The sequence below is a fragment of the Quercus robur genome, chromosome 3, assembly GCF_932294415.1.
Source record: "Quercus robur chromosome 3, dhQueRobu3.1, whole genome shotgun sequence".
NCBI lineage: Eukaryota > Viridiplantae > Streptophyta > Magnoliopsida > Fagales > Fagaceae > Quercus > Quercus robur.
In genome coordinates, this window is record NC_065536.1 from 30,760,523 (window position 1) to 30,778,194 (window position 17,672).

The 17,672-nt window shown below is 32.9% G+C and overlaps 1 protein-coding gene across 31 annotated transcripts in view; it reads right to left on the bottom strand.

The window, feature by feature from the left end:
* The window catches only part of LOC126717760 (TMV resistance protein N-like), a 48,801-nt gene extending 43,131 nt beyond the window's left edge, over positions 1 to 5,670 (bottom strand). For 28 of the 31 annotated variants that reach the window (XM_050419644.1, XM_050419643.1, XM_050419636.1 and 25 more), the window contains exons 1-2: positions 4,560 to 5,341; positions 126 to 1,242 (exon numbers count right to left, since the gene is read on the bottom strand). In XM_050419644.1, the coding sequence (XP_050275601.1) occupies positions 126 to 1,242; positions 4,560 to 5,050 (1,608 nt within the window). In that variant the 5' untranslated portion in view covers positions 5,051 to 5,341. Of the gene's footprint in view, positions 1 to 125; positions 1,243 to 4,559; positions 5,342 to 5,569 lie in introns of those variants that run through there. The other 3 variants (XM_050419628.1, XM_050419645.1, XM_050419646.1) reach the window with 3 other exon arrangements.
* Positions 5,671 to 17,672: the final 12,002 nt, after the last annotated feature.

A 17,672-nucleotide genomic window follows, 5' to 3' on the forward strand; every position in this document is an offset into this window, starting at 1 on the left:
TGTTAAACTTTAAACAAAAGCCACACTCATAAGCTTATATTTTCATAAAAATTAAAGGAAAAAAAAAAAAAAGACTAAATCCACTTGTGAAAAAATAGGAAAAGGTAAATCAAAACAATTTATACCGTATTTTCAATTAATACTTCACAAGCATCCTCATAACACAATAACCTGCTACGTTTCTTGACCGCTTGTGGTGATTCTTCTCGAACAATTTCCCAACCCATTTGTTGAATCAAGTCATGCATCGATAATTCGCCATCTTCAGTAACAGTTATGAGACACTTCTCAATTAGTCTTTTAATATCATAATCTGGTTCATAGAAATTGATGCTGCTTAGTATATCTACAACACGATTCTTGTGGAATCCTTTAAGGAAACATGCAATATCAAGAAAAATATCCCGTTGAGCTTGGTCCAATCCATCATAGCTTATTTTGAGTATTTCTTGAATAGCTCCCTCAGGAATTATTTTATATTTCTCTAATGCACTTTTCCATTCACGTTTAGTTCTTTTATACAAATTTGCACCAATTATTTTTAGAGCTAAAGGAAGGCCTTTGGCATAATGTATAAATTGGTCAACAAGTTCAAAATATTCTTCCTTGGCATTATTTCTTCCAAAGGCATGTTTAACAAAAAGCTCACGAGCTTCATGTTCATTTAGTTCCTCAACCTTGTAGTACGTTACATGCCAATCTTTTGGAAGAGTATCTAGCAAGCGTCTATCTCTTGTTGTTATAACGATTCTACTTCCAGAAGCAAACCAATCATAATTTTCAAGCAATTTATCTATTTCATCCAATTTTTCCACATCATCAAGAACTACAAGAATCTTCTTACGATGAAGCCTTTTGATTCTCACATTGATTCCTCTAGATATCCCCACCTTCAAATTTCTATTCCCTGAGATTTCATAACAAAGTTTCTCTTGTAGTTGGAGTATGCCATCATTTGTCTTCGACCGTTCTCTAACATTCTCTAGAAAGGTGCTTCCATCAAAATTATAATGAATTGTGTTGAAAATAGCTTTTGCAATTGTTGTCTTACCCACTCCAGGAAGGCCATAGATCCCTACGATGCAACAACTATTTGAATGAATATCTAAACACCGATTTATGACGTCCTTTAAACGATTATCTATCCCAACTGGATATTTTGCAACAAATAATTTCGCGCAACTTAATTTAGCACTTGAGATCACTTTATAAATTTCTTGGATAAATTCAAATTGAGCACAACTGCCAATAAAATAGCATTAAAAATATGTATTAGGTTAGAAAAATAAATTATTAACAAGATCACTTCAAAAACATCTTGGATATATTCAAGATGTTATGTTTTTTCTATATAATGGAAATATTATATACTCTGTAATTGAAGCTAGGCCTTACAAGTTGTGATAAAGCCATATGACGACACTCTTTTTGCAGCAAGTGTGAAGTGACTACACATACATAAAAAATAAATTTGCAGAATAACTTTTGGGACAATTTTAAGAAGTTTTAATTAGAAGCATAAATTTTTTAAATTGTTTCAGTATACACCCATAGCAAATTTATTAAGACATCCAGTACAATATATAAAATTTATTAAATTATAAAATAATCAACCATCTAGTTATTATCAACAAAATATGTGCAATAATTTTAATTTTGTATAACTACTGTCGAAATCAAATCAAATCATATATATTAGGTCTCATATACCATTCAATACAATATTAAAAGTTAGGTCCTACAACTAGTGGTTGTGTCAAGTTGTTATCTTCTCTTTGTGACAAGGGGCTAAAATTCTTATGAATTATTAAGATAGTTTACTTTAAATTATACTCCATTATCAAAATATCAAGTGCCTTATTAATTATTAGGATAGTTTATTTTTAAGTAAAACTATATTACCCATGTTTTAAGAAATTTTAAATTATGTATCTACTAGAATTCTATTACCAAAAGTTTTAGGTAATTAAAAATAAATTTAATATTAATTATATTTATTATACATCATAATTTTTATTTAATATAGTAAAACTTACGCATTACACCTCATCAAAAAAAAAAAAAAAAAAAAAAAAACTTACGCATTACACACCATAATTTCGCCAAGTGGCTCAATGTTGATGTCATTATTACAAGTCATAAAATAAAATGTGTCTTTGACATGTGGTTCATTAATTATTAACCTAGTTAATGGTTCATTAATTATTAACCTAGTTAATTTACTTTAGGTGCAACTCTATTAAAAATTCAAACGGCTTCTAATTATTACCGTAGTTTCAGTGAAATTAATAAATATTTTCTTTTATTTACATAAAAGTTTTAAATATACTATTTGTACTTTATAATTATATATTATTTCTTTAAAAAAAACATACATTATAATAATCACCATATTTTATCTAAGCTAAAATCTATTGGCAATGATTCAATTTTTTTTTTTTTTTAAATATTACCCAACGAAATTTTACTACTAAGAGTATCTAGAATTTTAAGAGAAAATTCATTATGTATTTTATATTAATTAATGACTCACTAATTATTACAATAGTTTCAATGATATTAATATATATATATATATATATTTTTTTTTTACATACAATTTTTAAATATACTATTAGTACTTTATAATAAAAATAGCACCATACACTATGTAGTTGCACCAAGTGGATGCCTTCTATTTTTTTTTTTTTTTTTCATTTTTCCCCTTATTTCATTTGGCTCACTTGAAGTACATTATAATTCTATAGTATTTATTTAAAAAAGTACATTATAATAATTACCATAGTTTCTCTAAGCTAAAATCTATTGGCAATGTTTCAAAAAAAATTAAAAAGGACAACCCAATAAAATTTTACTACTAAGAGTTTCTAGAATTTTAAGAGAAAATTCAATTTGTATTTTATATTAATTTAATAACCTACCATTATCTCAAAAAAAAATAAAAAAATAAAAAGAACTGACCATAAAATTTTGTTCTAGTAATAAAATTTGAGCCGTACACATTATTTTTGCAATATGTTGCTTAAAGCATCAACATTAGATATTCTAAAAAAAAATTTAAATTTTCACACATTAAAATTTACTTCATCTATTTTAAGACACCACTTTAAAATATCTCATACATTAGATCTCTTATTTTAACACATCACCCAATAAAATAAGTTAAAAAATTCCATATCTTTTATTAAAAACAAAAAACAAAAACACCCCCAAGCAGTAGCGTCCCACCCACCCACTACCATTGCCGAATCCACCCACCCCCATCAACCCATCCATCAAAACCCATAGGCTAACCCACCCACCATTGAATCTGCCCATTTGAACCCATCCACAGCCTAACCGTTAACCCACCGACCACTGATCCACCAGCCATCACCATATGAACCCACACATCAACATTTGAACCCACCTACTGCCGAACCCACCCATCAAATCAAAGCAATGAAAAAAAAAAACCCATTGCAAGTGGGAGATTGGCAGCGTTGTGAGGCTGAGAGGAAGAGAGGAGAAGCATCAAGAGTGAGAGAAGAAAAGAGGAGAGGTTGAGAGAGAATGAGAGAGGAAGAGATCTTTTTTTTAGAAGAAGAGAGGAAGAAATTTGAGTGACAAGAGAAGAGAGAGAAAAGGAAATTAAAAAAACAATAAAAATTTTACAATCCTTATCCATACACTTCCAAATTTGAGATTGTATTATTTATCCATGTCAAATATTTTGGCATATAGACCATTTCATGTGAGATTTTTTTGGTGTGCCAAATGCCAAATATTTGACATTTGGCACATTGGATACTAGTGCATTAGAAGTTGTATAACATAATTTTACCCATGGCGACTCGCTATGAATTCATTAAAATTGTTAACCTAGGTTTTTTAAAGAACAACTCTATTTCAAAATATTATAAAATTAAAATACTATTGTGATTAAAACTCCATTATAAAAAATTTCAAGAAATTTAAGAGTAGAATTTACTTTAAATAGTTTTATAATTTATGATAATTATTGGTTTTATAAAAATTTGGTCTTACCTGTGTACATTCGCCATTTAACTTAAATGAAGTTTATTTTTCTTTTATGTTATTATCTATTTTATTATTCAATTTTAATAATATTATCAAAATATTTTATTCAACTTATATATGATTCTTGATCAAATCGTTCATGTCACATGCACAATATTATAGTTGTCACATGTCAATCGACGCAAAAGACATGAAATTCACAGATTTGAGGAAACAAGTTATCAGAATCCCACTTTTGACGCTTTGACAAATTTCGGAAAACTTTCTAAACAATATGGTAAGAGTCTTGATCATATATTCTTTTGCTTCTGTCGTTGATCTTTGTAGCTTAACTAGCTTAGTGGTAGAATGTAATAAAAATAGAATTCTTTCATAATTTGGTCCCAAGAAAAAGACATCAATGAACAATTAGAGATAACTGTTTTTTTTTTTTTTTCTTTGGATGAGAATTAGAGATAACTGTTAATGCTATAATATAGTGATGATAACAAATAATTAAAAATCATAAAAGTCAAAGAGTAGTCAAGAAAAATACATACTCATCCTTGTAGGGCAAACCCGATAAACTACCGGCTTCACTTAAAGCTGCCCTCCATCTTTGCACCTTTTCCATATTATTCTTGAATTTTTCTTCATGCATCTCTAAAGCTTCTCTAAACTTCCCTTTTTGATTACGCACTTCTGAAGGATCTACCATATAAAAAACCGGAAGTACCATTTGACCATTTTTCTTACACTCAAGAATCTTAACAAGTTCATTCAAACACCAGGCGGAAGATGCATAGTTTTCAGAGAATATAATTATCGAAATTCTTGAACATTCAATGGCTTCAAGAAGCTTGGCAGAAATTTCTTCTCCCCTCGGCAGGTCATCATCTATGAAAGTGTTGATACCCATCATATTCAAAAATCCATTCAAATTACTAGTGAAATTCATGCGTGTATCTTCACCTCTGAAACTCAGAAACACATCATAGCTGCATCGGTTGTTGAAAGATGAGGCTCCTATGTTGGTCATGAGAGCCGTCATAATTTGGGTATATAGATGGTAGAGTAGATCTGAAAGGAAGAGGGGTAATCAATTAGATTAGACAAAGAACAAAGGTAAGTGAATGAGAAATTGTACTGGAACTGGATTTTTGAAATTGATTTGAGAGAGAATAGGAATGGCAAGAGAGTCAAGGAAATGAACGATTATAATTTATTAGTGAGGCCAAGATCTGATAGAGACCAACCGGTCAATTCTGAAAGTACTTTTTAAAGCGTGTGAAAGTAGGAACAATTTATTTATGGAGTTTAGCTGTTACATTCTGACTCAGTTTCAACGTTTGAACTTCGTAGATTGGACCCTGAAGGAAATTACGAGGAAATTGTCTGCTTTACCTACATCTAGACGACTTGCAACTTTTTTTTTTTGGGTAAACCGTAATTTTATTAAAAACTAAGGCTCCTATGTTGGTCATGAAAGCCATCATAATTTGGATATATAGATGGTAGAGTAGATCTGAAAGGAAGAGGGGTAATCACTTAGATTAGACAAAGAACAAAGGCAAGTGAATGAGAAATTGTACTGGAACTGGATTTTTGAAATTGATTTGAGAGAGAATGGGAATGGCAAGAGAGTCAAGGAAATGAACGATTATAATTAATGGGTTATGTTAATGAGTGTCTTTAAAGTATTGATTAAAAATTTAATTGAAGAAAGTTTTATAAAAAATGAAAAAAATTGTCATATAAAATTTTTTTTTAATTAGATTTTTAACGAGTGCCTTAAAGATACTCATTAATATTTTTCATAATTTATTAGTGAGGCCAAGATCTGATAGAGACCAACCGGTCAATTCTGAAAGCACTTTTTAAAGCGTGTGAAAGTAGGAACAATTTATTTGTGGAGTTTAGCTGTTACATTCTGACTCATTTTCAACGTTTGAACTTCGTAGATTGGACCCTGAAGGAAATTACGAGGAAATTGTCTGCTTTACCTAGATCTAGATGACTTGCAACTTTTTTTTTTTTTTTTTGGTAAACCGGAAATTTTATTAAAAATTAAGGGTCTATTTGATTAGAAGAGTAGAAAAAGTAAGAAGATGAAAAATTATGGAAAGATGAAAAATATTTAGTTTTTCCTCGTGTGTATTTGGTTAGAGGAATGAAAAAATGGAAAAGTGAAAAACTCTTTTGTTTAATTTAAAAGAAAACTAGTAGGATAGAAAATATAGTTTATATAAATTGACTATTATACACTTGTTACATAATAGGTAAAAAATAGATTTATTTATACTTATTAACGCTCTGTTTGTTTCGTTAGAAAATTTTCTATAAACATAATTTTTTACATTTTTTAATGTTTGATAACACAAAAAAAACTAATCAACGAAAAACTATTTTAGTCAATAAAAATACTTTTTAAAGCTTGTGAAAGTAGGAACCATTTATTTATGGAGTTTAGCTGTTACATTCTGACTCATTTTCAACGTTTGAACTTCGTAAATTGGACCCTGAAGGAAATTATCAGGAAATTGTCTGCTTTACCTAGATCTAGATGACTTGCAATTTTTTTTTTTTTTTTTTTTTTTTGGGTAAACTGGAAATTTTATTAAAAATTAAGGGTCCGTTTGATTAGAAGATAGAAAAGTGGGAAGATGAAAAATTATGGAAAGATGAAAAATATTTAGTTTTTCCTCGTGTGTGTTTGGTTAGAGGGATGAAAAAGTAAAAATGTGAAAAACTCTTTTGTTTGGTTGAAAAGAAAAATAGAAGGATAGAAAATATAGTTTATATAAATTGATTATTATACACTTGTTACATAATAGGTAAGAAATAAATTTATTTGTACTCATTAACGCTCTGTTTGTTTCGTTGAAAAATTTTCTGTAAAGATAGTTTTTCACATTTTCCAGTGTTTGGTAGCACAAAAAAAACTAGTTAACGAAAAACTACCTTTATTCAATGAAAAATCTTAATAAAAATAAGGCTTGTTTTCTATAGGTTGTTTTCCAAAAAAAAAATTTTGGAAAACAATCTCTCTCTCATGGTACCCTCTCTCACTCTTTCTCTCTTTCTTTTTCTTTCCTCAAACCCTCCCTTTTCTGAAAACTGTATCATTTATCCTTATCTCTTTATCACCCTTTCTTTTCTTTCTTTTTCTCCCTCATTCAAGAAGTGCTCTCATTTTTTTTTTTTTTTCTCCAGCTCTTGCTCTTTGTTTTTTTTCCTTCCTCCATACACGTTTGTCCTTATCTCTTTATCTCCCCCTTTTTTTCTTTCTTTTTCTCCCTTATTCAAGAACATTCCAGCTAGTGCTCTCATCTCTTTTTTTTTTTTTTCCTCCAACTTTCGCTCTCTATTATTTTTTTTTTTTTTACTTGATTCCAGAACAGTCGTTGTGTTTGTGAAAAGGGTAGGTGGGAGAGGGCATTTGTGTAATTCCATAGTGAGAGCACTTTTCTCTCCACAATTTTCCTCCCGATTTGGGAGGATGTAAATTGTGGGCCCTGGAGAGAAAATTATCTCCTGGGTTTTTCATCCTCAGCATTTTCCTTCTTTTGCCAAACAGTATAAAACACTATTTTCCACCCTATTTTCCTCCCTTTATTTTCCATCCACCCTATTATCCCCCCAACCAAACACAGTGTAAAGCAGATTACAAAGTCTAAGATAAACTACTCCCCAATAATCAACTAAAAGTTGCTACAAAATACAAGAGGGGGGATGGGGGTGAACAAAAAGGCCCATGGGGGCGTTAAAATGATCTTTTGCCAAAAGATCCGCACAATGGTTTGCCTCACGGTATACGTGCTTGACTCGGGCTTCCTCAAAATGACGAAGGAGGGACCTGCAATTAATAATAATAGCACTATAAGGATGGGTAGAGTTACGCTCAATATTTTCAGAGGAAAGGAGATTCGCTACTGCCAGGGCATCCACTTCGACAGTGAGTTTTTTGATGTTTTGGTTTTTTGCAAGCATGAGGCAATCCTAGAGGCCCCATAATTCTGCTACCGTGGAGTGCGTATGACCAATCTTTCTCGAGTAGCTACCAATCTAGGAGCCACTAGCATCTCTAATAATGCTAGCTGCACTAGCACCGCCCGGGTTTCCTCGAGCCAAACCATCTGTGTTCAGTTTGAAGAAGCCTGTAGGTGCAAGTTTCCAGCCAAGGAGATGAGAGGTTCTAGGAGAGTTGCGCCAGTTGGTAGAGAGGGTGAAAAATAGGTCAGTGGAGGTGGAGGCAATCTATTTAAGGATGCTATTGCTTTCAAAACAATTTCCTTCCATGACCAGTTTATTTCTCATCAACCAAATGGACCACACAGCTACAAGGAAGACGACACACCAGGGGATGTTAGAGAGGGTTGTGGGGTGTTTATGGGAGGCCATCTTTTTAAACCAACCGAATGTGTTGCTGCAGTTGAAATCGTTGGGTAAGGTGTGATCAGTGAAGTGGGCCCAGATGGGTGAAACGAGAGGGCAGTCTCTTAGGATGTAGAGAGCTGATTCGGCTTTGAAGTGGCAAAGTGGGCAGGTAGCATCCTGAACAATCTGTCTCGTGTTGAGTAGAACTTTGGTGGGAATTTTCCCTTGGCAAAGTTTGGATTCTAGGGATGGTGGAGATTTTCCAAATCCATTTCCAAGTTAGGGCCAACGGGGCGATCAGGGAGTTCTTGGATAAGGCATAAGCTTTGTTGGAGTTGAACTGGCCATTCGGCAATAGGTTCTAGGTCGAGAGGTGAACAAGGTTAGATTGGAAGGGCTTGGGAGTGGCATGAATGGTGTTGAAGATGATTATAGGAATGACGAAGGAGAGCTTGTTGAGAGACCAATTTCTGTCACGGTCCTAGACCTCACTGACTATGAGGACACTCTCGCATACGTTGAGTGGACCTTGGCAACATCTTCCACAAAAAAAGAAGACCGCTTGCCCGTCTAAATGGTATTCAAAAAGCTTTGTGTAATGGTTCTAACCACTCTCTTTCTATCTTGGAAAAAAAGTTCCTTAATGAATACCACCAAACCTTCCACTTAGAAGAGGAATTTTGGGCTTTAAAATCGAGAACTGACTGGACCTTACTTGGCGATAAAAATACCAGCCTTTTCCACCTTTCAACCATCTACCGCCGCCACCGTAATAAAATCTGGTGTCTAAGGGATTCAGTGGGCAATTGGACTTACAACCCCATTGAGATCAAATCTGCGATCCTCGCTCACTTTACCACCCTCTACACTTCGAAATCTTTATATACTCCCATCTTTATCCCTAACCCGTGAAACCTTCACCCTATCACCTCTCACATCCTAGATTCAATCTCGGGAGATGTCACCGATGGTGAAGTCAAAGACGCCTTGTTCTTGTTCAAGCCCACCAAAGTGCCAGGCCCTAACGGTTTCAACCCGATTTTCTTCCAAAGGCATTGGGACATGGTGGGGCCCTCCTTCATCAATTGCATCAAAGAGGTTTTTATAACAAGAAAAATTCTCGAGGATTGGAACTTAACGCTTATCTGCCTCGTGCCTAGAGTCGATAAACCAAAAACTGTCCACCAATTCCGACTGATCAGCCTTTGTAACCCTCTTTACAAAATTGTCACAAAAATCCTCATTCAAAGGTTAAGGCCTCAACTTGATGACCTCATCCACCCCCTGCAAGCGAGCTTCGTCCTCGGTAGGAAAACAAGCGACAATACAATCCTCGCTCAGGAAGTCATTCATTCCATGGCAACCTCCAAGAGTATAAAAGGTCTCATGGCTATCAAAATTGATCTGGAAAAGGCTTTTCATAGAATGGATTGGTGTTCATTAAGCACATGCTCTACTTCTACAATTCCCCCTCCCCTCCCCCGGATAAACTTGATAATGGCCTGTATCACCATCTCAAATCTCTGGGTTTTGGTGAACGGCGAGAGACTTCATCTCTTCCCCCCTTCAAGAGGAATAAGGCAGGGAGACTCGCTCTTGCCGTACATCTTCATTCTTTGCATGGAGTACCTGGCACACCTTATCCAACAAGAGGTTGACCTCAAGAATTGGGTTGGGATAAAAACTTCAAGAGGTGGCCCAACTTTCACGCACCTTTTCTTCACCTACAACCTCATCCTTTTTGCCAAAGCAAGCAAAAAAAAAAAACTGTAGCACCATAAAAACCATCCTCAACCTTCTGCTCCCTTTTCGACCAAAAAATAAACTTCTCAAAGTCTAAGATATATTTCTCTCCGCACACATCGCCAAATATTATAAATGTCGTGGAGAGAGAGTTGAACATTAATTCTTGCAATGACTTCGAAAAATACCTGGGCGTCCCGATTCTCATAGATAAAAGAAATAACAGAGCCTTTGCCTTCCTCATTGACAAGCTCCGTGCAAAACTCTCAAACTGGAAGGCGAGCTTCCTTTCCCTAGCTAGTCGTATTACCCTCATAAACACCATCTCCATTGCCATTCCTACCCACGTCATGCAATGCTCCATGCTTCCCCTTAAAGTCTGCAGGGAGATGGACAGAATCAAAAAAATATTCCTTCGGGGCGACACCACCACTAAGAAAAAAATCCACCTCCTGAGCTGGCAATCTTCACAAAACCAAAGTCTTTGGGGGCTCTCGGCATCAAGGAATGACTTGCAACTTTACAAATACAATTACAACACCTATAAAAAAAACATATTGTGGGCCTAAAACTAGAAAACGTGTTTTGGGCCTAAAATAAGAACATGTTATGGGCATACATGTTTAGCAAGATCAATTTAGTAAAAAAAAAAAAAAAAATGTTGTCGGCCTAAAATGGGAAACCTGTTGGATGGGTTTGAATGATCCAATTATCAATTATTAATAAATACTTTTTATTAATAAGAAATTTGAGGTTCAACTGGTAAAGTTTCTGATTATTTGAGTTTTTTTATTGAAGGAAGAGAGATAATCTTAATAAAATATTGTATTTTATTTTTAACAACTCTCTACAATCAATTGCTATTCATACCAGTTTACTATAATTACAACACCAATAAAAACATGTTGCTAAAATACAATCAACATTGTGAATGTTTTAATTAAGTTTTTGGGTTGGATAGTTGCTAGTTAGGCTAAACTTGCTAAACTGATTGGGGAAGAGGGGGGGGGGGGGGGGGCGCTAAGGTTTTGAAAAGGGAGCTCAACTACAAAAATAAAATATATAGTAATTAAAAAAAAGTTGAAACTCTCTAAAAAAAATTTTAACTAATCAATTGTAGCTTATTATATATTTGTTCATGAAGCTATTAGATTTATATATATATATAATTGTTTTCAAGAATCCAAGCTATTGCAAGAGAACAAATCTTCTCTTCAAAGTTTCTAGATGACCATAAAAACTAATAAAGTGCCAAACAACACCCTCTTGATTTACTAGGCATCAATGTGATGTGGAGAAATTCCCATGTTAGGAGAGGGGGTTGTAGAATAACCCCATGGGTGGAATATATATATAAAAAAACTTAAACATAACATTTGTTGTAAATACACTCTAGTTAAGCCACATCAGCGCCATGTCATCATTATTTTCTTTCTTTCTTTTTTATTTTTTGATTTACCAATTGACATTTATTGAGTCTCTTCTTAAATTCATATGTTACTCTATCTCCAACTCTATTGTGTGTGTCTCCATTAACCCAAACTCTTCAACTATTGCTATTATATGGAATTCTAATAGTTATCGATAGATTGCAACCTCCTCACTTCTTTTTTTTCCCCTATAAATTTTTCAATTGTTCTCTCTCCACAAATTGATTGATATGGCCTTCAATGATATAGTTTCTTGAATGCAAGAGACGGAGAGTGACTCTAGAGCTTGCAGACAAAATTGAAGCAAATAAGAGGCGAACATTAGTCGCCCAGGTCCAAAGGGTATAAACTCAAAATGAGTTTTGTTATTTGTATTATTCTTATTATTTATTTCCATCTCATTACTAGAAAAAAAAATGTAGGTCAATTTTGGGATTTCATGATGAATGAGATTGAGATTTCATGGTCTCAAAACTATTAAAATATATATTTGATTTTTCAAAGTTGATTTGAGTTGGGCATTTGATCATTTTTTTTATAAATTGCTTTATGGTTGCCCTTCTCTAGACTGTAGGAATGTTACTCTCAATATGTTTGCTATAATGTTTGATAATTAACTTCAATGTGATGTTTTCGTTTTGGTCTTTGTTTTATAGTAAGTGTCATTCCTTTTCATCAAAGAGAAATTGCTATTGTTCTCTTTTTCTTGTTGTCTTATATGTTGAACTAAATTTCATTTTTATCTCAGTTTCGTTTGTCAATTCATCGACAAATGTCAACGATCAGGCCTCGCAATCACTGGAAGCTTTTTATTCTATTGAAGATTATACCAATCAATTGGTAACCATTCTTTTCTTAGAACCTTTTGAAGGAAAGGGGAATAAATTTTTTTTGTTGCTTTTCATGGGTGGTACTTGATAATTTTCTTTTTATGGCTCAATATGTTGGGTTAAAATAGTTTGACCCCAGTTAATTAATTCAATTATCCAAGTTGATTAATTAGGTCAAATTACGTGCAAACCATGGAAGTACTAACAAATCACCAAATAAACTAAATGCAACGGAAATTAAATTAACACGGTGATTTGTTGACAAATGGGGAAAATCTTTTGTAAGGCAAAAATCCGACTGGGTGAATTTAGGGTCACAATTCCCAAGAATCCATTAATAAAAAATTAAGCGATTATAAGTATTAGGAATGTTACCACTACCCTGGTCTATCCCAAAATAGCAATCTACAGTTGAACATTCACTTCAATACCCAATTGGACTTGATCTTATAGTAGCCTTCTTTCATTTGTTGCACAAATCTCCAACCTATGACCAACTTCTTTGCATGGATCCTAATACGTGACTAACTCCAGCAACTTGAATGGTTGTTGTTGGTTACAAAGTTTTTCACTTCATCAACAATGAAGATCAGGAAGTACTTGGTTACAAAACCTTATGGCGTACAAACACAGTAACTTCACACAAAGGAAGTATAAGTTCAAGGTCTCCATATCCATATAAGATGGCTTTTAAAATCTACCTTATATATGTCTAGGGTTGTCAGAAAAGAAACCGTTATCAAATAAGACAATATGGGTTGAATTTCAGATCTGGAATTCTAAAATCATAATTATCAATAGATCACGCTTACGTTAAACTTGTTTTGTGCTTCTTCATTTAACCTTGATAGTAGTATCTGTTGAGCTTCTGTCGAGACTTAATGAATTAGCTTTTCTTCACTTGTTTCTTGGATCAATCTTCATGTCTTTAAAGATACCACTTGATATGTTTTGGCAACATACCTCTTGATACATTAAACCCAACTTAGATCAACCCAACTTAGATCTACCCAATTATAAGTAGAGTACGTTTTGTCAAATGATTAACCAATTACATAGAAAATATGACCCTAACACAATACACATCAGCTATATTAGATTTTCATTTCCTTACACTAATAATTTGTTGTTTATTGTTTAATTTGACTGTTTGGTGTCCTAGAAATTGTGGGAAAATATAAGAGAAAAGAGAGTAGAGTTTGAATCTTAAATTTTTTTGTTATATGAAACTTGAGATGTAACAATTAATTTTTTTTTATCTTACTTTTAAAAAAAAAAAGCAAACTCTAATTCTTCAAAGTACGTCAGCTTAAGTAGACTATTGTGTTGTGTCTAGAATTTTTGTGTTTGGGAGCTTAGTTGGCCTGTTTGGTTGACGAATAACTTTGGGGATTGTTTAACTTATGAGAAATTGTTTGGTATTTTAGGAGTGAGAAAATTTTAAAAAAATTGAATTATTTTTAAATTCCATTAATATCTAGCTTTAAGCTAATTGTTGTGTGGATGGAAAAACTAATTGGTTCTTGATTTTGAATATCTATCTATAATATTGTGTATATGAACAATAGTCAGGTTTTTAGTTTTAGATTTAATTTTGAATTATGCTATTTTTTCAACAACTTGATTTTCTTTTTAGAATTTTCTCGTCTTGAATATCTAGAATACTATGTACGTGAGTTTTATACAAAACTTAACAATACTATTTCTTTTGGATTTTACTATTTCTTTCCTTATTAAACACAATATGATATAGCTAATGTGTTCCAATGAAGGCAAAAACAACTGCTATTTTTGGGGCATAGCAACTAATACAATATGATAATTTACCGCAGCCATTTAAAGTTCATAACTTGGAATGCTAATAGTCATCTTCTCCAAAGCAAGAACAATTGGCCAAGTTTAGCAAGTTTGCCACCAACTTTGACCATGTCATGGCAATACAAGTAATTCACTTACTTACAATTCGTATACACGCTATTTTGATTCTCTGTGGGAATTCAGAACATGGATAAAATGAATGTATGTAAGTGGGTGATTGTATATGGACACCTTGATAAATTTTTGTTGTGGACATGGGTTCAATGGCACATTACTATTTGACAATTTGGTCTTTGATGGAAATTGGTATACACTAATAAATTTGAATATTTTGCTGAAGTAAGGTTTGTTTAAAATGTATTTTATTTATTTGCCTTATTGCAAATAAGTTTTTGTACGTGATGATTCTAACCTGCAAAACTTCATTTTACTTTTTTTTGTGGTCTTACTCTTTTTTGTTGGCAACTAACTAGACATCACTTTTAGGAATTAAGGATTTAGCAACTGGTACAAAGGTTGCACCTGAAAATTTGGAAGAATTAAAATATGATACAATTTCATCATAGGTAGAAAAATAGGAAATCTAATGTTGTGTTGGCATGTCCCTCCATTATTGGGTTACAAATATCATATCTAAAAAAAGCCCAAAATAATAGAATGATATATATAAATATAAATATATATATATATATATATAAATATATATATATATATATATATATATTTGTAAAAATAGAGAGTTAGAAAATACTTTTAGAAATAGTTCAATTTTTTAGGAGAAAATTATCTTTAATAAATTTTAGAGAATAAATTATGGATTATATAATATTACAAAATAATTATATATTTCCATGCATTGCATGGGTCTATGACTAATGAGATACTAATAGTTTATCTCCATCAATTTCTTGTCTCTTATGAGGAGGAATTTCCAAAGGTGAAAAAATATTAATACTATCAACAGCTTCAAAAGGATGTTTAGTTGGAGAAGAGAAAATATTGGAGGCTTCAGCAATAGAAGACTAGATTTATGTATGAGGCGTTTCTAAGACCAGAGGGATTTAGTTTGACTCGAAAAAAAAAATCTGAGGTATTTGAAATTATTTCCATATCTACATCAAAATTTAAATCCCCCTTAACAACCTTCTACTTATTTGTATGACTGTATTTACATCCAAATTCAAATCTCCCTTAATTATCTTATGATTATCCATATCTAGAATATTTTTCAAATTTCCTTCCATAATCTTTTGCTTATCCACGTCGCCTATCAGTTGTTGCATAGGACTAAACCACTGTGACTTATCTTCCTTTGCCGTTGCTGTAGCTTTTGTATTTCAAACAAATTTTTTCAAAAGAAGGGTTAGGCTTATTTGATAGAATCACTAAAGGATCATTGGGGGAATCAAAAATATTTATGAGAGGATTATCCAGTGGTTTGGATTTTGAATTTGGAGAAAGGATAAGGGTGGTTTCAAATATTTTGGATTTGGGTGGGATAGCATCCCGCTAAAAAATAGAAACCTGTTAGGGATTAGGGGATTTTGAATTTTCCTTCTCAACAAAATTTCTGCCGGGGCCATCCAGTAGACGCCTAACTGCCATCTCATTGGATTTTTCGACTAACAGAGGAGAAACATGTATTTCATCATCGTCTTCCTCTCTTGGCTTGAATTGGCTAAAAGACTCTTCTTCTTACTAAACTTTGGAGCCATAGCAGGAAGCCATGCACCAAATTGAAAATCGTCATCATCCGACAAGAGACAGCCTTCTCTAATCTTTTTTACATTCATGATCCTCATGACCGAGAATACCACAATGGTCGCAAAAGAGAGGAAGCCTCTCATATTTGAAAAAAGACTCACCCTTTTTCCACATCTTCAATATGAATCATTTTTCCTCTCATCAAAGGTTTTGTGACATCAATATCCACCCAAGTATGAAGAAAGGGCCCTAAGCTAGAACATTCTTTGGGGCATCAACCATAACAGGAGTAGCAATCTCATTAGCTATACGAGTACCAACAACTCTATTCATACTTTTAATAGGAATGATAAAAATCCGAATCCATAAAGGAGAACATTAGGAAAGTAAAATTACCAGGGCTGAGATCACCATTGAAATGCTTCAATAAAGTAAGTATTTTATCAAAAGACCAAGGACATCTGTCTTGAACTCCAGTCATGTTCTCCTCCTTGGCAAAGATATCCATAAATAAATTATTCCCAACTTCTTTAATAGTTACACCATGTGAGTAGCGCCAAAGTTGTTGAAGAGTAGATTTAAAATCCTCCTTGTTAAAATATTTGTTGGTTTGTAGCTTGAATAGAAGACTAAATTGGGCTTGTTGTTTAGAGAGAACCACTTCCTAAGAGCTAAGAGTTGGGGATAATACACAAAGTAATAAAGAAAGAACAATGTGAACACAAAAGACAAACAGAAAATTAGATAACTTGGAGGCACAAAATTGTTATCCTTAGATAACATTTGTCCCCACACTTTTGTTTCTAAAGGGCTATCACAAATTTGTCCCTAGGATACAACCAAGTTGTTGGGTTCTATAGATAACAATTCTGGATAATACCCCTATTTATACCCATAGGGTTATATTCCATCAAAAGGCACGTATGGAGAGTTAAAATCTTTCATAAAACCATCCACAAGGCTTGAAACCTTTTCAAACATTCAGAAAATTCAGTAGAAAATTTAGTTTTACAAGTCTTGATTAATCGAGAAGAATCAAGCATCGATTGAGGGCTCTTTTCGATCGATTGAACAAGAATCAAACCCCGATTGAATCAGGTAGAGACTCCAGGTTTATTTTCCTCATCACTTCAATCGATTGAGCAAAAGCTTCGATTGATCGAACATATTGAATTTTGAATTTCATTTAAAAAATTCTAGAACTTGAATTTTCACTTTATCAACTTTATGAAACAATATTCTCCAAACTCAAACATCATTATTACAACCTATCTATGTATTTACCTATATATATAACACTAACAGCCAGAACCCCTTTTTTATTCTTCTTCAAAGAGGAGAAACTTTTTCCATAACTCCTCCATTGAAGCATCCATATTGGATTTAAAAAAAAAAAAACCCTATGTAATAAGGAAAGGAAAGGAAAAGAAGGAACGAAGGTATGAAAAAAAATTATGAGATAAGGACGGATGCATTGTGACAAGAGCCAGACACAAAAGCCACTAATCCCCTACTACAATCTGATACTCAAATTTAAGAGGTCTGAATCTTATGTGACAAAACGTAAGTTGGTTTCTTTTTCTTTCCAAGACTACAGAAAGCTAGGGAGAGAAAAGTTTCATTTACTTTGGATACAAAAAAACACATGTTTGAAAAGTTAATTGATACAATTCATGGACCCACGCATGGTATGGGTATATAAAATAATTTGTAATGTGAAATAATGTATAATATGGTGAAAATAATACATTAGATTTAGCTTTATTTAGAA